The sequence below is a fragment of the Sinocyclocheilus anshuiensis genome, unplaced genomic scaffold (assembly GCF_001515605.1).
Source record: "Sinocyclocheilus anshuiensis isolate Anshui unplaced genomic scaffold, SAMN03320099.WGS_v1.1 scaffold85, whole genome shotgun sequence".
NCBI lineage: Eukaryota > Metazoa > Chordata > Actinopteri > Cypriniformes > Cyprinidae > Sinocyclocheilus > Sinocyclocheilus anshuiensis.
The window spans coordinates 369,495-391,276 of record NW_015536800.1 but is presented as its reverse complement, the minus strand read 5'-3'; the positions used below and the strand labels follow the sequence as shown (position 1 = coordinate 391,276).

The 21,782-nt window shown below is 34.6% G+C and overlaps 1 protein-coding gene across 1 annotated transcript in view; it reads left to right on the top strand.

Moving 5' to 3' along the window:
• pax5 (paired box 5) overlaps positions 1-9,924 on the top strand; it is a 68,510-nt gene extending 58,586 nt beyond the window's left edge. The window contains exons 9-11 of the mRNA XM_016443513.1: positions 3,316-3,402; positions 5,158-5,244; positions 9,503-9,924. Coding sequence (XP_016298999.1) covers positions 3,316-3,402; positions 5,158-5,244; positions 9,503-9,585 — 257 coding nt within the window. The 3' untranslated portion in view covers positions 9,586-9,924. The remainder of the gene's footprint in view (positions 1-3,315; positions 3,403-5,157; positions 5,245-9,502) is intronic.
• The last annotated feature ends 11,858 nt before the right edge of the window (positions 9,925-21,782 follow it).

Below are 21,782 nucleotides of genomic sequence, written 5' to 3'. Positions count from 1 at the left end.
CCCCATGGGTTAAAGGTTTTAAGAAACATGTTGTTCGCTAAACTCTGACGATTTTATCAGTAAATTAGTTTAGCAACTTAAAAGCTACATGACATTTCTCACTAATAAGGTAATAACGGCACTGTTCATGAAGCAGGTGAACTTACAGTTTTGCTATTAGTAGAGGCGCTGCTGAACAAAAACCAGACGAATGTCTTCATCTGAACAATGTTTTGAGGTGTGGTAACTGTAGTATAAGCGGAATAATTTACTCCGGTCCATTTAATTATTTGAAAATAATGTACACCCAAGGTGTAATGGCCACTCCGCTTTGCGTTGTAATAATTCAATGGCCCGTCATCAATTATTCCTTACATATTTCAGCAATTTTATATTCTAACCAAAATATCTTCCAAAAATATATTCTATCAGTAAGCATCGTTAGGGAGCCTTTGAGTTCCTGTGAGCTCCTTTAAGAAAACAGAGGGTGTTTATGATTACTACTATAGTGATTTTCAAGTTGAAATTGTGTATAAAGCATTACAGTGACTGTTAAAAATGTGTTTTAGGTTTTTAGGTATGGGAGTTGCATATTTTGAATTTTAATATTTGGGATAGGGTCATTGAGCTAGTTTTATTACAGAAACCTGGCAACCTTGGTTAAGGGCTACTTGCTTTTTTGCGCTTGTCCATCACATTTGACAGTCATGAATCATATTTTTGGTTTAATGTCATATTATTTAGGGTCACTGCTAAATAGTAGTAGAGGCTTGAAAAAAGTAGAGGCTTGTCTGACACCCTGCAGTATTTCAGTGTCTTGAAATATGTGGTTAGTTATCAAGTGATTAGTAAAATTGTGGGCCTAACAGATGTTTTATAATTGGAGTTGAACTTATTTTTTTAATGTTTATTAGAATGCATTTCTGAAAGAAGATGATGCACAATATGATTCACAATACACAAAAAAAGTAGAATATACAGTATATGGATCCACAATCTGGTTATCAGTGGATATCAGCGTTTTAAAACAAAAAAAAAAAGTATTATTATTATGCGGTATTGGCTGCTAAATGATGGTTTAAATCTTAAATGCAACAATAAAAAATGCTTTAATAAGTTATATCTCTGAACCAAAACAGTTGACAGATGAATGTGATAACTTGTTGTTGCGATGAGCGCAACAGATTTATTTACCTCAGAAAGTACATGGATTGTATTTCATATTGTATTTTTATTCATCTTGATTTTTCACAACTTGTGTGAAGCATAGAAAAATGGAAAATGTACTGGTAATTTTCTGCCAGGATATTATGCTAAAGTTTACAGACATCTATTTTAACCCTAAAATACAACACAATGCAATGTGTGATTTAAAATATGCGGAAAACACCTATGAAAAATCAATTTGAAAAATAGCTTTATATTAACACTACACTGTGCTTTATCTTTACGGACTTTCCTTACTTTAATCAACTACTATTCTTGTTAAATGTGGCTTACCAAGTAGCAAAATTATAACTATGATGAAAAAAGCTAAACTTGAAGGAGGGATTTGCTTGCTTAGCTTCAGTATCAAGTGCAAGGTAACACAAGTGGATACAAGTGGAAACTCTAGTGTGACAAGACAAATAGAGTGGTATAAAAAAGCAAGAACTGTGGGATGAAGGACTGTTCACCAACCCTTGTATCAACTCCCTGAACACAGCAAAACAAACCCAAGCCAAAACAACAACAACAACATGTCTCTTGTCGTGTCTCCAGTCTGTCACGCTGGTGTCTCTTTCGATGCTCTCCCCGGTTGCCACCGTGACTCAAAGGGTCTTGTCGGGTCCCCTCTCTTCAGAGCAAGATCTGTAACCTTGTCTCGTATTTCCCTCCAACTGAATCCCCCATGTTTCCCCCACTTCTGACAAGCATTTATGACCTTGCAACCCATCTCTCTCACTGGGGAGACCCCATCCCTCTTTTCTTCTCCATCCATAAGTCATTCCCCACACTTTCACCAGCATCTTCCCAAAACAACCTGACATGCGGTAGTCGCTGTGGTGCGCAGAGTTGAAGGAGGGGAGGTAACCATGCCAACAATCCCATCTAAAAGCATGCTGAAGGTTAAGGGTAGGAGCAAAGCTCCAGACATGCACTTTAGATTATCCTACTTCAATTACCTTCAACTATTGCCCTTTATTCAATTGTCTGTGTATATGATGATACACGGGAATGTATTAAATTCAGCATAAAATATAAAAATGAAAAACACTTCAAGCTTTACTCTGACAACAAATATTGAATGAATCATGTTACATGAATGTATCCATATTATTTTATATAATATACAGTATGCATTAACTTTTTTATATCCATTATATACTAGATATGAAATAATGTAAAATTACATAAAATATAAAGTTAATTTTTAATTTGACAACACAAAGCTAAAAGTGATAAATGCCACACTACTGTTCAAAAGGTTTGGGTTAACATTTTTTTTAATGTTTTGAAAGACTTATTATTTGATCAAAAATACAGTAAACACAGTAATGTTGAGAAATATTATTAAAGCTTGAAATAACATTTTCTAATTACATTTATTTTAAATTGTAATATATTCCTGTGATGGCAAAGCTGACATTTCAGCTGCCATTACTCCAGTCTCCATTATTCAAGTATTTCTGTTCAAGTATTTGAATAAATATAGTTCCTTTGAGTATGTTCATTGTTTATTTTAATGATATAAAAGTACAAAGAAAGATTATATTTATTGGTTGAACTGCTTCAATTGCTTATTTACAGCTTTCAGAAATTATAGACTTCACTTTCACTTTTATGGAAAATTGATTACTAGTGCTTTTTCATTTTTCACTATATCTCCTTGATCCTCTTCCTGCACTTTATCCCACAGTGTATCGCTTATTTCTCCTCTCCTTTTCCTCCGTTCTGTTGCTTTCTCTCTTTCAGCAGGGGGGCTGACACACAGGGGAGGGGGGCACAAAACCAGCCAGGCAGAATCGACAGAGCGAGAGATGGAGGAAAAGAGAGAGAGCGAGAGAGAGAGCCAGGGCCTCTGATTTTGTGACAGCCAGCAAAGGGAAAGTGTTCCCCGGGGAAAGAGAGAATGAGGGAAAAGATGGAGAGAAAGAAAGAGGGAGATAAGGGGAAAACTACACTGAAGCAATGGAGGAGAAAAACTGTCACAAATCGACACTTCCACCTCGCCAATTGGACCTTTTAGGCCCATACACACTACATATGCAGTATAGGATGTACTTTCAAATGGAAGAGTTAGAGTAACTGTACATTCATATCCAACATTTTTCATTGTCTTTTCTTGAATTTCAGGAGGAGATTTTTCTGGCAGTCCTTATTCCCATCCGCAGTATTCAACATACAACGAGTCTTGGAGATTTGCAAACCCCAGTCTACTAGGTAAAAGCTTGAGCTGAAAGCACAAATATATGGACAGTGATGCAGAATACTTGCTCTCTTAATGCTTTTAAATATATAATAATGTGTTAATGTGCCTTAAAAGGAACAATTCAACCAAAATGAAAATTGTCATTATTTACTAATTGTCATTAATTACTTTCTGCATCAGAATAAAAAACAGAAAGATAATTGTGACTTTATCTCCCGATTGTGATTTTATATCTCACAATGTATCTATTTATCTCCCAACTGCAACTTTACATCTCTTCATATGTAACAGTTACAACTTTATATCTCACAGTTAAACTTTTATTGCAATTAAAACAGTTTGTCCTCATCTGCAATTTTATATTCCATTCTGCAAATTTGAACTGGTGCCATGACTAATTACGACTCATGCAAGAACCAATGTATGTAAATTCGATTTCAGGGTTTCAGTGAAGGGGGAAATTACTCACGCAAAGCTTTTGTATAGCTTATATTTACTGTATCATTCAAAAAAGTAATTAGTAATTGAAAGTCATTGAAAGACAGTAATTATTCAGCAAGGATGCATCAAAAGTGACACTAAAGACATTTATAATGTTACAAAACATTTCTTTTTAAATAAATGCTGAACTTTTTGTATTAAATAAAGAATCCTGAACAACTATATCCAGGTTTCAACAAAAAGTTGAAAACATTGAGTGTGTTTACATGCACCCTTATAATGCAGTTATAATGGGATTTTTGGTAATATTGGAATTAAACTTTACCTTATGTAAACACAATATTTTGATCAAAATAGTGAGATTAAGCTCATAATTGTAGCAAGCATAATCGTATTAAAATATGTGGCGTATGCCAATTTTGAATCATGTTATTACAGCTCTAAACAACATACACATGTGCTTGCCTTGGACATACACGGATGCCGTGTGTTGTTCACACAACTTCATAAATGAACTCTGTGACATTATTCTGAAGCAGGTCTGGATCTATTCGGGTGTTAGAGGATGCTAAACACCCTCGAATGAAAGCAAGAGCACCCTTAGTTGAGGCTGTAAAAATAGGATATTGGCAAAACAGATTTGGTAAACACTCTAGTAAGTATTCATGTTTGCGCTCAGGAGAGCTTCAAAGGTTTCTATTTACAACGTGTTTTTAAGCATTGAGCAATATAGCCAATCACAGACATATTGGTTGATTTCTTGAACGCAGTGGCCAATCAGAGGTTTTTCAGTTCAAGCGTCCCTTCTGTTCAAAACGCTGCATTTTTGTTCTGCAAGCTCACTTTAAATCCTCCCATTATATTGAAGACACAATGTAAATAATAGATTCATTGTGCATCGTAGAGAGATTCATGGATTATAACAGAACTTTGTGTGATCGCAACATTGCAATGTTCATCACGGAGCTGAATAACCTTCCAATAGCCTATGTCTGTAGTCATGTTTTACATTTGTTGTAAGTGGCCAGTGGCCAGTAACATACCTAATATGTGAGTTCATCGTTTGTGTTGTGGGGTATGCGAATAATGATGGTAAAAACAACCACACTTCTTGGAAACATGAAAAAAAGAACATGATTACACGTGGGGTAAATAATAACAGAATTTTCGATTTCTGTGTGAACTAGTTATTTAAGTAGAATAAATGCATTGATTTAGAATACTTTATAACGGATTCATTTATAGTCACATTTCTAAAATAACCTAATTTACTGTGAATGATAAACTTACTGATTTAAGTTGTTGTATGTGTGTGCACTTTGCAGTGTTCCAGCAGGAGTACGGTTCTTTACTGGGCTCGGAGAGAGCAGCTTCATCGGGTCTATTCCCTGGCCAAACCCCACAACCTACAGGTACATTACACCCATGCTATCAGAGGGGGATGTGTGGGTGGTTTGATGTTTGAAACATTGTCGGGTTGGCTTGCCATATGTGTATGTATGTATGGTGCACTGCACAGAATGAGCGGTTCAGAAGAACCTGCCCCCGATCAGCAAAACCTCAGACTGACACACCAGTCAAAAGCAAGGTGAAGGGGCATTGACTTAAAAATAGTTCTATGTGTGTAAGAGAGAGCCACAGAGCTGACCTTAATGCTCCCAATGGAGAAGGGATTCCTTGGAGATTTCATGAGCTTTTTGCTTTGTGTGTCAAGAAAGAGACCCTGATCTGACAGACGCTTGACAGTGTTTGTGTGAAGTGCACTATTAGGGCTTGACTATATATATACAGTATATGGATTAAAACATTTCCACTGTAGATTCAGAATCTTTTAGGATGTAAAACATGAATGTAATGCTTTAAGAATTTAATCATTTTTATAATACAAGTCATAGTAGTAAATTATAGTTACCTACATACAATTAATTGCTGATTCAGAGTGTTTACCTGATTTAGGGGCCGTTTACACGACAACGTTTTTGGCCAAAAACGGGAAAAAATTGTATGCGTTTTGCCTGTTCGTTTACACGACAACGGCGTTTTGGGGACTGAAAACGCATATTTTTGAAAACGGGTTTCTAAGTGCAAGTTTTTGAAAACGCCACCGTTGTCGTTTCCGTGTAAACACATACAGGAATCTTTGAAAACGGTGATGTTATGCGCATGCGTAGTACGTGTTAGGTATGTAGACATGCGCAGTACGTGTCGATTTTAAAGGCAAGCGCGAACAAACATACACAACAATGGCGGAGTACATGGTACTGTTGTTGCTGCTCAAGAGTTGGCTAACGCTTCTTCAGCAAAGTGTGGATTTTTTTTTATTTATTTTTTTATTGCAGTTTTTAGAACAAAGAACATATAAGGGCAATAACATTTAAACTGAATGAAAACAAATACTTAAAATAGATAAATAAATAAATACAAATTAAATAAGAAAAGCAATAAAAAAAAAATCTCATGTCTGTAAACAAGTACAAATAATTACAAATTATTCAAAGAATAGATTTAAGGCTTTAAAGTAATTTAGTTTTTTTTGCTTTGTTATTTCTTGTTTCTTTTAACGTATACAGGTAGTGAACTATTTCTATTTTGAAATGAGTAAAATTAGGTTTTTTTCACTGCCCATTTACATTTGTGAATAAAGAATTTTCCATATAAAATTAGTACATTTCATAAAAAAGTATACTCATAAAAAGATAAAACATCCTTTTCTTTGAGTTGCAATTCAATATTAATACTTTGTTTAACAAAAAAACCCAAATCATACCAAAATAAGTTTGTATAAATACAATCATAAAATAAATGAACAATACTCTCATTTTCCTCTTTACAGAAAACACACTTCAAGTCAATGTCATTATAAAACTTTGCAATTACCTGTTTTACAGGATAAATACGATGAACAATCTTGTATGATACTTCTCTAATTTTATTTGTGATACAAAAACGTCTGGAGATCTTAAAGGTTTCTTTCCAGCTGACATCTTGAAATTGTGATCGCCAAAAACCAATGGCTAAAGGAACACTGCAAATGATTTACTTCACCAATATTACAACCAACAGTGGAGACGCATCATATACATCATATAATCGTCACTTCCCTACAGGTACTGTTTACTAACAAGGTGACAGAGCCAACTACTGGCCTGGCATACGTAATACAGGGTTTTTGGCCATTTTCGCGGATATGTGTAAACGCGAATCGTTTTGAAAACGTTGGCGTGTAACGTTATACGTGAAACTTTTTAAAAACGCAAGGGGAAAACTTTTCCGTTTTTGACTACATCGTTGTCGTGTAAGCGTGGCCTTAGTTAAACATAACTGGTTAACAAAAAATTTAAGTTCAAAGCAGAAGTGCCACTGAAATTTCTCTGCCTTAATGCTCTCATCTTAGTTGTGAGACAGTATTTATTTCCTGAAAACGCTAGTTAATGTTTTTGTATTGAGCTAAAACAAAAACTACTAAATTTGCTCACATGGGGTATAACAACTTCCCCCAAAACTGATCATTTTTGTAATTTCTTTGGATTTCTTTCCCACATTGTTACACCTGTGGTGTAAGAATTGCTTATACATATTTCATTATACTACATTATTACCAAATATTGGATTCAATCTTTTTGTCAAATGAAATCTTTCAGTTAGCACAGGTTTTGTATTTCTTTTTGGAATTTAATGGTAGTAGGTCTCATTGATCTAAGCTTATGCATCTCAGATGTTGAGTGAACATTGCCAAAACTATCCACAAATAATGATTTTTCACTCAAAAACAGTGACATCTTGATATACTTCACACTCTCAAACCCTGTTTTTACAGCAACACAAAAGCTACTTAATCACACTCACATAATCTTAATTTCAAGTGAAGACAAACACACCCATCCACCACATTTCTCACAATTTCAAACTCTTTAACTCCGGCAACAAAGACTAAGCAGCACAGCTGTCCCTCTACTCTGTTATATCCCTCACTCATGCCCGCTGTCTCTGTGTAATAAAGAAAAATACTTCCTGCTAAAACTAACTATGATACTAAAGACATTTAATCTTTGAGGGGTCCATCAGCACTTAATGCCAACACAGACTGATCAAGATGGATCACGTGTCTTATGGTCTAAATGGTCTTTTCCCTGCAGAATCTGAGCTGATGATGGTGGTGTCATTTCAAATAAGAGGAAGGGTGACTTTATTGTGGGGGACTTGATAAATAAAAAGTACACTGGGCTGTACATCCATCATCCTGTGATCATATTTTCTTGGTAATGAATTCATTGCTTCTTATTTAGCATTTATCTTAATGTGATTTGAGATCAACAGCAGTTCAAGACCATTTTAAGTGGAGGGATAGTTATAAAATAAATACAGTGCTACAAACAGGAGTTCATATGGTTTAAAAACTAACATTTTTTATGCTTAGAAATTAATGCTTTTTATCAAGAGCGACATCAAAAAGACAATGATTATTCGTATACATGTATGCATTTGTATTTATATATACATAATAAATATACACAGTACACCCACATATATTATGTACCCAAAAACATTTATTTTGGATGCGATTAACGCGATTAATCGTTGCCCAGCACTAAATGTTACAAAAGATTTCTATTCCAAATAAATGCTGTTTTTTATTAACTCATAATCATCAAAGAATCTTGAGAAAAATGTAGCAGCACATGATAATAATAATGTTTTTTTGTTTTGTTTTGTTTTTTACCATCAAATCAGCATATTAGAATGATATCTGAAGGATCGTGTGTCACTGATTTTATTGGCTGCTTTTGTGTACATAATATATGTGTGTACTGTGTATATTTATTATGTATGAATAAAGACATATGCATACAGTATATATTTAGAAAATATTTACATATATTCACATGTATATATTCATATAATTTATATTATATATAAATATATTTAATATATAAACATAACATATTTTTCATATATATATATATATATATATATATATATATATATATACATGCATGTGTGTGTATTTATATATACATAATAAATATACACAGTACACCCACATATATTATGTACCCAAAAACATTTATTTTGGATGCGATTAACGCGATTAATCGTTGCCCAGCACTAAATGTTACAAAAGATTTCTATTCCAAATAAATGCTGTTTTTTATTAACTCATAATCATCAAAGAATCTTGAGAAAAATGTAGCAGCACATGATAATAATAATGTTTTTTTGTTTTGTTTTGTTTTTTACCATCAAATCAGCATATTAGAATGATATCTGAAGGATCGTGTGTCACTGATTTTATTGGCTGCTGCCATCACAGGAATAAATGACATTTTAAAATATATTAAAATAGATAGACAATATTACTATTTTTCACAATATTACTGTTTTATTGTATTTTTGATCAAATAAAAACCGCCTTGACGAGCATAAAAAACTTCTTTTAAAAATATTTTACAAATCCAGACATTTTTTCTTCTGTTTTAAAATGAGTACGTGGTGTTTAAATGTGTAACTTAAACTGACTTTCAAAACCTGGATTCATTTAAATTAGTGGTTGATAACAAATTTAGAGGGTCACTGAGGGGCCTAGCTTGGTGACACATGGGCCCCTGGCCTTTAGAATTCTTTCTTCTTAATCTGATGACTGACAGATTTGTTTTTTCATATCGCTTGTAGGATCTCCATACTACTATAGCGCAGCCACACGGGGAGCAGGAACGGCTGCCACAGCAACTGCCACTGCCTATGACCGCCACTGACCAGCCGGACAGAGGAGAGGAGGAATGGTGGAGGAGTGGGCCAAACAAAAAGAAAAGAGGAGTGAGAACGGATTGATAGCAGCCACACAAGACTGTCTACACTTAGAAGCAAAGAAATGAAGGAGGAGCAGGAAGGAGGAAGGAGAAAGAAGAAAGAAAGAAGAGGTGACAATGTTTTCCTGCCGATTACAATCAATGGTCCAATCAGTATTTTCAACTGATGTTTCTAATTTCTGTTGATTAGTGGAAAGTATACACCCATTCACCTGTATTCCTGTGGTCTCAGCTCACACTAAATCTGTTATTGCTTTGATTTATCTTCTGTCATTAAAGCCTTGCTTATCCTATCGTCTTTGCATCTCTATGCAGTCTGTTCTTAGAGATGATCAGGTGTTGGGAGTTGATACCAGACAATCTACTAGTGGCAGCTTGAGATGACCTACGTACGTGATTTGAGTTCATTTTTGAGTCATTTGATCAAATGTGTGAATGTGGCGTCATAATCTGTGGCAGACTTATTGTCTGTTAAAACCATGAATTGTTTCGGAGAGAACCTAACGTATCAAGTCAACGGAGACTTAATAGAGTTGGACGGATAACTCAGGTCGGAATATTGGCATTATTTACATTAAAATTAGCCAGCGTGAAGGACAGACCCATTTCACTATTGATCACGGGATGCTTCCACTTGAAAATGTAGCATAAATACGGTAGAGCTAGGAGAGAATATACTGGAAATCAGCCCTGATGCATAAGCACAAGAATACTTGAGCCCTCTGTTGTAATCTAGGAACCATTTAGACATAATGGACTCTTTATAAACCGAATTACATCATAAATGGGACTGTTTTGTGATTTGGCCATTGTGTAATATGTTGGAAAATTGCAGCATGATTTAAATGTTTAAGCACTGTCGTTATGAATGAGAACATCAGTATTTTAAAGACTCCTCTCCTTCCTCTATGTAGATAAATACTATTTACCTTTGTACAGAATACCCTTATTCAACTGTACATTAGTAAGATTTATAGCTATTTATGATGGAGAGTAATATATATAATTGTGTGTAAAAGTTTACTGCGGACAAATGCTACTGCTAGCTAAAGATGTTGCCGTTGAATACATAGCTGGTTCTCTTTTTAACCCCCCGATGTTTCATTCCAAACACAAATCAGTTGCAATTAAAAGAGCTTGCTGGCATTAAGCACTGACAAGCTTTTGTGAAGTTGCTCCATTTTAGAAGGGGAAAACCATTAGCGATGCTACTTCCCCTAACAGGAAGTGATGTCATACTGTCTGTCCCTTCAAATCGTTTCCTTAGCCTCCCAAAAGATACTCTTCAGTAGTGGAAATAGACACTCTTAAAAGCACAAAGTGACAAATCTGTTATCCAGAAATGGCTTTTTTTTGGTCCACGCTCTTTCTCTCTGAGTGCATTTGTTTTTGATTATTCCCTTCATCCATACTGCGCCAAGACAATGCATGAGACCAAGGTGGAGGCCTTACCAAACTCTCTATGTAGCAACATCATGCTGTACATCCTTCCTGTTTGTCTGTCTGAGATATCCTGTACATCTATCACTTACAATGACAAGAGCTTTTGATATCATTATTGACTGATATATCGATATCTAACTTTAGATTCTAGTAGACGAGAAAAGACAAAAAGTGTGCTTTATTTAGCTATTGTCTGTGATGAGTGTTCCCAGTTCTTAATTTTCTTGCTTTTTTTTCAATACACTGTGCATTGCTGAGTAGCTTTCGAAAAAGGAGAACACTGTAGTTTTAGTAGTGAGTCACAAGCACCAAAACTTTGATGTGAAATAAGAAAAAAATGACAAACCTCCGAATATATATATATAGAAGTTGATAGTTTTTATGTTGTTGCTCTGGATTGTAAAGTAGTAATAGGATTACATTTGTTTGTAGACCATAAGTTGCACGTTATGCAACTCTAAAGAAACCCTTGATGCCATTCACCACTAATGACTACTGGTGAACTTTGACCTTTTAAACTTTTAGTCAGAGGCATTATGAACCTGAAGTACACCAGCTGAAATCAAGGACAGTGCCTTTATTTTTCTACCGAGTCATCCAGAATGACCACACGTCACTAAATTGCAAAATTGTCTGCATGACGTAACGAGATCACAACTTGACCAACCAATCAACGAACAGATACTACACTACCCATCATTTTAGCAGCATTTTTTTACATGCTAATTTTACAATCTAATTAAAACCCAGCAAACAAAGGCGAAATATGAAACTGAACCTATTTAATATTTAACGTCAAGTTAGAAACAATTATCCATTATAAAACATTGATCTATTATTTACAATATAAAACAGAAATCTAAAAACTGATTTAATATGGTTCAATAAATGATTTAGTCAAAATTCACATATTCTGAGACCCAACATATCTATGATGGTACAATAAACTCCTGATGGTAATTCCATTCTCTTACAGGGAAAGTTCACCCAAATATATGAACCCTCTGTCATCATTTACTCAACCACATGTCATTCCAAATGGTTTCATTGGACCACACTGACTTTGATTGTATTGACAATAAAAACATGGACAATACATTTTTCAAAATGACATCTTTTGTGTTTCACAGAAGAAAAAAAATGCATACAGGTTTGAAACATTATGAGGGTGATTTTGGATGAACTATTTCTTCAAGCACTGAGAATGAATATTACATTAACTATAAAGGAATTGTCTTGTCATTCATATATATATATATATATATATATATCATATGCATATGTCATATATATATTTATATTTAAATGGACGTTCTGGGTGTTCCTGTTGGATTAAAGTAGAAAGATACAAATGAAATACACACACAGTCCTTTTGTCCTTCGTCAGGTCGTGAATATGCCACACCTCTCCAATGACATGATCAAAACCTGCTGCACCAGCAAAATCGAACACCCCTTTCTCTTTTCCCATCCCCTCTTATTTCAATTTCTTATTTCCACCCCCACCACCATTTAACTCCATTTGCCTCTCTGGTGCACCTTTAATCTGATCAGACCTTCCTAACCCCTTCCTCCAATGCCATCCGGATTAGAAATTCTACAAGTTGGCTGTTGATCACCTTTGTGAAAATTCCGGTTGGCATATTTCCTGTTTTTCTATATAGGAAATATACCAATTTTAAAAATATTGTTTAAAAAGCACCTCACAATATTAGCAGTTAATTATATATGCATCCATGTTTTCCTTTGCACATTTCAGTTTAAAAACATGCATTTTAAGTTACAAACAGCATGCATAAAACAAATATATCTTGTTTTAGATCACTGGCAGACAAGTTCAATTAATTAGTACTATTTTTCTCATTCTCTCTTATTCACAGAAAAAAATTGGCAAAATAAATACCCGGCTTTCAATTATACCTTAAAACAAAGTAATTTACTCTCTAAATATGGTTTAGTGATGACTCCATATTTAAATATGGATATATTAATATAAATATAACTGATACACATTCATCCAGTGAACAACCCCCAATTTAATGTTAGCGTCCCACTGTTTTCATCAGTTCAAATCAAAATAACATGCGAGTCAAATACTATTTGACTTCACTTCATTTTCCAAATAAGCAAATTCGGTTTACAATTCTAAAACAGGAATATATTAAGTAATGTATTGATTCTAAAAGCGGTATGTCCACATCAACATTAAAGGTTTCCCAATTTAAAAAGCAGACTTTAAAAAATTAAAATAAAAATAAAAACAAAGGACTTGATTATCACCTTATTGTGGCCTTCTGTGTACAATCGGAAGCTCCTTCTGTAATTACTTGCTAATAGTTTCTTTCCCAAGGGGTTCATAAGTATTTTTTATGCAGTTTTTGAAGTAAAGATGAAAGATTTTGAAGCTTGAAACGTCGTCAGAATCAGTTCAATTCAAATGAATTCAATTTGAATCAGTTCAATTCAAAGGAATTCAATTTGAATCAGTTCAATTCAAAGGAAAAAGAAAAAGTCAGACCAATAACATATCTGTAGCATCCACCAAAGTTAGTGATGCTTGGTTTAAAAGTATTTTCTGGTGATCATTGCAAAAATATTCAAATTATGAAATAACCAACATGACAGAAAGATGAAGGCAACAGATGTTTGCAACGAGTAAATGAATGAACTGCTTCTTTAAGAAATGTGTATGTTTTTTATTGAATTTTCTAGTAGTAAAAAAATCTTGGTGTTTTTCTCTGCGTGTCGTGTGTTGTCTTAATATTTGAATGTATTTACTGCAGAACAAAATTTGCCAAAGATATCATGCCACTTGATTTCAATCTTTTTGGTTCTTCATGACTTATTTCTTCATTTTATTCAAATCTGTCCACAAGCTGGAAATAAATGTGATTTGAAATTGATTTTCTAATGGAATTAAATTGTTATTGTTATATTATTATTGTTATTATGATGATGATTTTTGTTTGTTTGTTTTACTGTTGTTCAGGGTTATTCAATTGTCTGGCATTCCTCCTAATCCCTGATACGGGGTCATAGGCTACTCTGTGTATGTGCATATGAGTGAATGTTGTTTGTGTATTATCAATTCACGTATCTTGTAATGTGAAACTAAGAAGTAATTATTTGTAAATATTGGCCATAATTTTATTGGTTCATCAGAATAAAAGTACTTTTTTAAGTTCACAGGTTGTATTAGTATTGATCAAAAAAGCTTGACTGTCATCATATTGGTCTTTCCCCCGTTTATATTGTCATTTCACACATAGAGGGAAGTGGAAATATATTACATACTGTATATAATATTCTATAAAATATGGCATGCGGTTGTGAGAATGCCATTATCATGATTATTATGTTTAAAGGGATAGTTCACCCAAAATTAAAGTTATGTTATTAATTACTCACCCTCATGTCGTTCCAAACCCATAAGACCTTTTTTCATCTTGCACAACACAATTGAGCACAAATAAAGATTTTTTTGTAATGAAATCCGAGAGCTCTCTGACCCTCCATAGACAGCAATGTAACTGAAATGTTCCCAGGCCCAGAAAGGTAGTAAGGACATAGTTAAAATAGTCAATGTAACATCAGTGGTTCAACCGTAATGTTATGAAACTATGAGAATACTTTTTGTGCTCAAAGAAAACAAAAATAACGACTTTATTCAACAATTTCTTCTCTTCCGTGTCAGTCTGGAAAACACATGCATGTCATGACTCATGAATGCGCTTCGAAGACTGACATAACTAAATTTTAAGTTGAGAGTATGACAAATTTATATTCATTTTAACATTGTAGCATACTACAATAATACACACGTCACTAATGTTTCTTTATATATGACATATTTTAATATAAATGTCATTCACATGTGTTTTGTCTGTCTTCTTGCTTATAAGAAGCAATGAAGTTGTATCGCTACAAACATCCAGGGTATAGAACTGGATAGGATACAGGTTTCATAAACCTAATTAAAGAAATGCTTTCAAAGGCAACAACTGCAGTGTTTCTAAACAAGATGAGACTGAATTAATCCACTTCCCTCTGCAGAGCTGCATAAACACAACCTCCCTACTTTGTGAGAATGGAGCTTACCAGCGCTCCACTTTTGGCTGGTGGCCTGGTCCACAGGAGGTCTTAACAGGGGGTGATAATGGACCACAAGCTGCAATACAACAACAACACCCCCCACACACATGAAAAACAGCTTCAGCCCAGCTGGATACACACTCAGCACCAGCTGGGATTTGGTCGTGTGCCAGTTTACCATGTCTCGCACACACATTCAGTAACACAGTCTTGGGTCACTGCCCGAATACCTAGTTTGCCAGGTTGGCACTTGCGATATTTCGGCACTTGGTGCATTCCCAGATTAGAAGCACAGTGGCAAACTGTGATTTATGCAGAGCTTGAGTCTCAGCCAGATAACATGATGAATGAGCACTTCAAAGCAGAGGAGTTCCTCAGGTGTGTACATTTTTGACTTTGGATACAGCGAATCACTCTCTCCTAGCAGCACTTTCAAAAGCTCATTATCACCTGGAAATTACTTGCCTAAATATGCAGTTGTGTCCCACAAAACCTTATACATAACACCCAAATTGTTTCTCCAAACCAAGCCAACAAACCTTTTCTGAACAGTTATTCGCTCAGGGATTACTTAAAATTAGTGCTGTCAAAAGATTAATCGCGATTAATCGCATCCAAAATAAATGTTTTTGCTTGTATAAAATATGCATGTGTTCTGTGTATATTTATTACGTATATATAAATACACACACATACAGTATATATTTTGAAAATATTTACATGCATTTACATGTCTATATTTATATTAATATAATTTATATTATAAATAAATATATTTAATATATAAGCATAACATATTTTTCTGAAATATATACATGCATGTGTGTGTATTTATATATACATAATAAATATACACAGCACACATACATATATTATGTAAAAAATATATATATATTTTGGATGCGATTAATCGCGATTAATGATATTTTGACAGCACTACTTAAAATATCATATAACCAAAGCATTGTAGTGACACCAGGTGAACATCCCTATTGATAAAACCTGTATTACCGGTATATGTTGTGTTGTTAACGCTGGTCTCCAGCAAGGAATTTTATCCCCATCAGGCGACATATAAATTACAAATGAATTCTAATTGGTGAGAACATACTCAAGACATGATCGCGTTAAACAACTGAGCACATCAATTACAGAAAAAAAAAACTGGAATGCAAGAAATTTGTGTTAGTGTTTCATGATTAAGATTCTGTTTACCATATTTGATTAGTTCTATGTGCACTGATTAATGTTTATATTTATATAAAATCTGTTCAGCATTTAAAGCAATCATTTAAACAAGCACACCATTTATATGGACTACTTTCATGATTTCTTCATGTACTTTTTTACACAACAGTTCAATAAACAATAAATGAATATTGATCATTACATTTTTAGCTTGTTACGTGCTCTGTCAACAAAAATAAAAGACAAAACGGATTACACCACAGTAGTGATGCTTTGTTACTGAATGAATCAGTGTTTTAAATGAAAAGGTTAAGTAAACGATTCAATTATCCACTCGCTTGTACAATATAAACTGCAGAATGAGTCTCAACTGACAGTCAGTTGCACAAACAGTGAAAAATGCTAGTGATGTTGGACTGCATATAAGCACTTTGGAATGATGCTCCGCCACCCAAATTTGACATTTGGAACTGTTGTATAATGCTTCCATAAGATTATCTTCTCAGTAGGCAGCTTTTTCAGGACCGGTTAAAAATTTGCATTGTGCTATTAATAATTATATCATAGTTCCTCCAATGACATGTGCATTTAAAGTGCTCGGCATGCTTTAGTAAATATAGAGGGGAAAACCATACATGAATGCTATGTCCACATTTGTTAATTACATTCACCCCACATGAGACTTAATAAGACACAGGGAGCTATAATTGAGAGCATACACCAATATAAAGATAAATATAATTTAGAACTGAACTTTAGTCTACAGACTAAAATGAATCATCTGTGTTGGACAAATTTTCTTTCCCTTTATTAGACTAGCTCCTTCAAGCCTGATTAAATAAATAATCATGACATTTTTATTTTTCCTGTCTATTTTATTTGCTCTTGCTCTGCGAGAAGAGCGCAAGTAGGAGAGATAGCCATTAGAGGGCCAAGAAGCCATGCAAATTAACGTCACTCAGAGAGCAGCTACTTCTGCGTGTGTGTGAGTGGAAATGGAGGGTGCATGCTGGTGTGGTAATTGCAAGAGTCTTATTGAGACAGAGGAGCGTAGAGCTGACGTGCGGCTGAAGACACTTGCAAACACACACATAGACGTACACACACGCTTACATGCAGACGCACATGTTCTCTCCCCCTTATACACAAGCAAACACACACACACACACGCTTGAAGAATCGGAGACACTTGATTACTAGGAGTTGTAGTCTCTTTTTCTTTCACACTCACACACGCTGACGGTCGTGGGCGTGCCTTAGGGGAGGCTAAGAGGTGAACAGTCGTTTTCAGGAAAGTGAACTCCCCACAGTAATTGGTTTAGAGAAGTACTAGCTCTTATTTAAAACTTTTTCTATTGCTCAGTAAGTTAGTTGGTAAAGGTCTTTCCCCTTTTTCTGCAATTGTAAGATAAAGAAATCCTCTGGTAAATTAAAAAGGATTTGGGTTGAGGATAAATGATGGTGTTTCTGTAGCGTATTTGCAACATTAAGGCTGTGGGTTTGCAATTTGAATACACTGTTGGTTATGGAAGCCTGTTTTGACGTCTGCAAAAAAAAAAAACACCTTTGAATAATTGTGAGATAAAGTTTTAAAGAAGAAATACTGTCACGGTGAGATATAGTCTTTTTTTGTTATTAAAGAGATGGTTCATCCAAAAATTAAAATTCTGTCAACATTTCATGTTCCACAGAAGTAGTTATAGAGGGTTGGAATGAAAAAAGAAGCAATTACAATAAATTCTTTTAAGGCAAAAGAATTTAAATTATTTTAGGCAAGTCAATACACTCGGTGACGATGTTGGTAATGCCCCCACGCAACTATTTCCAGTCATGCAAATACAGGTAATATCTACATAAGAAGTATAATTGATAAATGTGGATGTATATGTTTAGTGGCTTCTCCTTCTGAAAAGACTTGCAGAACTAACTACATAAATGAGAACAGAATCAAATATTTAAAATTACTTTTCAATGTTACATTTAAGTAATATATTTCACATCGGTAATAAAATCTGATAACAACAGCATCAAAAATGTATATTTTTCATGGTGGTATCATGTCTAACATGCATATGCATTCAAGAGAAAAGAAAAGGCTGACTGGCTAAACTGCATATTTGGTTGATATTTGGTTGAATATAGGTTTTGATGTTGGGTGATGAAAATTCAGTCAATTGCCAATGTTTAATGCCAATGTCAATTTGATGTAGATTAGAATACTACCGACAGCTGACATTGCTAGTTCATTGGTTTTAAGTAACCAAATTTTAATGTCTGTCCAATGTTGGAGGCTGACATGAAGCCAACATTAGGTTTTGATATAAACCTGATTTTCATTCCCAAGAATATTCAACATCTACCTAATGTTGGAGGTTGATGTCAACCCGATTTTCAACCAAAATTCAATATCTTTCCAATGTTGGACTTATTGACTGTATACTGACTGTTAGACTAAACTAAACTTGTAGTCTGTAAAATTGGAAGATCACATGATGCAAAAAGCATGCACAAAACAGACAGACAACAGTATCAGAAGAACTCCACAGTGTCTATGTGTCTCTAAGATATGAAAAATGTAGATTGATTCAAACATCAGTCATTTGCTAAAGGGACATCCGGGGACACAGAACATCTTACAGTGTGCACTGTGGTTAAATACGACATTACTCACATGAGTGGCCTTTGAGTGCTTACTGTCATCCTGCTTTCACACACACAACCTTCACTTTCCTCTCATAACCCTCTCTTATTTCTAAAAATGCGAGTCAGAGTAAGTTTTGTTCAAGTATGTGAACATTTGTGTGCACATTAAAGGGTTAAAACAGATGTTGATCTAATCATCTAACTAATGCTCCAGTGAGCTGTACAATTTCCTCGTCTTTTCCTATGCCTGTAAAACTGACACTCATGACGAGTTGGAAAAAAGAAAGGGGAAAAAAGAGGAGAGAAATGAGCTGACAGGCAAAAGACCCTCTCATCCAGCTGTCTGACCCCCCTCCTTGCTCTCTCTCTCCGTCTCTCCCAGAGGGTTTGTCCTTCTGGTCTCGTCCATGATGAATGGACCTGTCGAAAGAAACTCGGGGGGGGGAGAGGAGAGAAGTAAGCTGACAGGCAAAAGACCCTCTCATCCAGCTGTCTGACCCCCCTCCTTGCTCTCTCTCTCCGTCTCTCCCAGAGGGTTTGTCCTTCTGGTCTCGTCCATGATGAATGGACCTGTCGAAAGAAACTCATCCTAGACCCAATTAGAGAAAGAGAGAGGGCTGGGGGAGAATGAGCAAGAGTAAGAGAGAGTGACAGCGAGAGAGAAAGAATCCCAAACACAAGTAAGCTATATGCAGGCGAAAGCCATATTATTTTAGTTTATACTTACTTTCAAAGCAGGGTTTCTTTAGTGTATACACTGCACTAGACTGCTAGACTGAATTCATTTACACACACATGCACAGGCAGACATATCTCATACAACAAAGTACCACAGCAACCACAGTTTCTGCAAAATACCATACTACAGTTACTACTGCAGGGTTTTCAAACCTCTTGATGCCAAGGACCACCAAAATCACTCTTTGGGATTCCTCTCCATAAATATAGAGACAGTTATATATTTTCATGCAACATTTGCTAAATGACACAATTAAGCCAGTTATGTAATTCAGGAAACAATGCATGAAAATTTTTAATTCCCTTTAAATATCTTGTGGGGATTGCAAGGAGATCATCAGATTTTGCAAGTTTATGTTCTTTATTTATACTGTACTGAAGCTAAAGCAAATTATCATCATATTTAGTTGACAGTGCATCTTTCTGCACACTGTTTGTGTAATTTTAGATATATAAGTTTGGAGAAAAATATTTGAAATTTAAATATTGAAATTTACACAATAAATGTTTTATTATTGTTATAGCCCTTAGAATGTAAAACCAAACAAGAATACAAGCAAGCTAATGTGTTTAAAAAAAAACAAACATCTTTTGTCTTTTGATTAAGATGGTTTCTTTTACTTTTTCAATATTTTTTTTCCCTAGAAAGAAAGAAATGAATACATATTTTTTCATTTTTAGAAAATGTAATAAAATATTACATTAAACATTATTTACTTAATATATATTTTTACCTTTACCTTTACATGTCCCAAGAGGTAGGTTTTGTCAGACCGAGCTAACTTATGAGAATAATTTCCCCAAAGTATAGCTAAATAAAGCCAGACACACACACTCTTGCACACATCAGACACCTGAAATAGCCACCGGGAGCATTTCGTACAGCAGTGAATAGAGGATTTTTCCTTGATGCTTCTCAATTTCCTCTAAGCTTTTGTTGTTTTGGTGTGTTTGTTTCCTGCTTACAAGTGGCGACTGTGTGAGTGTGTGTGAGTATTAGTGTTCTGTAGCTCAAAGCCACACACACACACACACACACACACACACACACACACACACACACACACATTTACACAGCCCTGAAAGAGGTCTTAGGACTTTAACCTTGTCGGTTTAAGCTGTAATGTTACTGACAAGGAAAGAACAGGAAGAGCGAGTGTGTGTGTGTGTGTGTGTGTGAAAGAGACAGACAGAAAGAAACAGAGAATATCACCCAAAGAATTGGAGAGGATTAAAAGATACCTTCTTTTTTAACACAATCAAAATGATTCCCCACTTGTGTTAAAACAAAAGGATGAATACCCTTGTAAAATCCTTTAATACTGTTAAATATATGGTAAAAAAATGTGGTCACACTTTATTATATGATCCAATTCTCACCATTAACTATGACTTTTGCCTCAAACTCCTAATTTGCTGCTTATTAATAGTTAGTAAGGTAGTTGTTAAGTTTAGTTATTGGGTACACTGTAAAAAATGACCGTGAATTTAACGGTAAAAGACTGTAAAAATGCTACAGTAAAAACCTATTAAATGGTTAACGGTAAATTCCCCTACTATATACGGTGAAAAACTGTATTGGACATTACATGTATTGGACATTAATTTTACGGTAGTATACCGTTTTTGGAAGTGAAAAAGACCGTATAATTTACAGTGAATAACCGTAAATTGACATTCCCAGAATTCCCTGCATTACATTTCAAATTTGATGTTTTTTTGTTGAAATAACTATGTTTCTTCTTAGTTTTTCGTATCAGTTTTGTATATTAGGGTTGTGTGTTACACCTAATGTTGTTAAATGAATGTTTATTGCATTATTTCAGTTTCATGTGTGTTACCATGATGGTGTTTGTTGTTTGTGTGAATGACACTGTGCACCTTCTATATATGTTATTATTTAAAAGCAGCTTGTGATGGGCTTTGATTCATCATGTGACTTTCTCATCACCACCTGCATTTGGTGGTTATCAGTGTATTACAAAGGTACAAAACAGATTTCAACCCTTCAATAGGTTGGTATATTAACATTATATCAG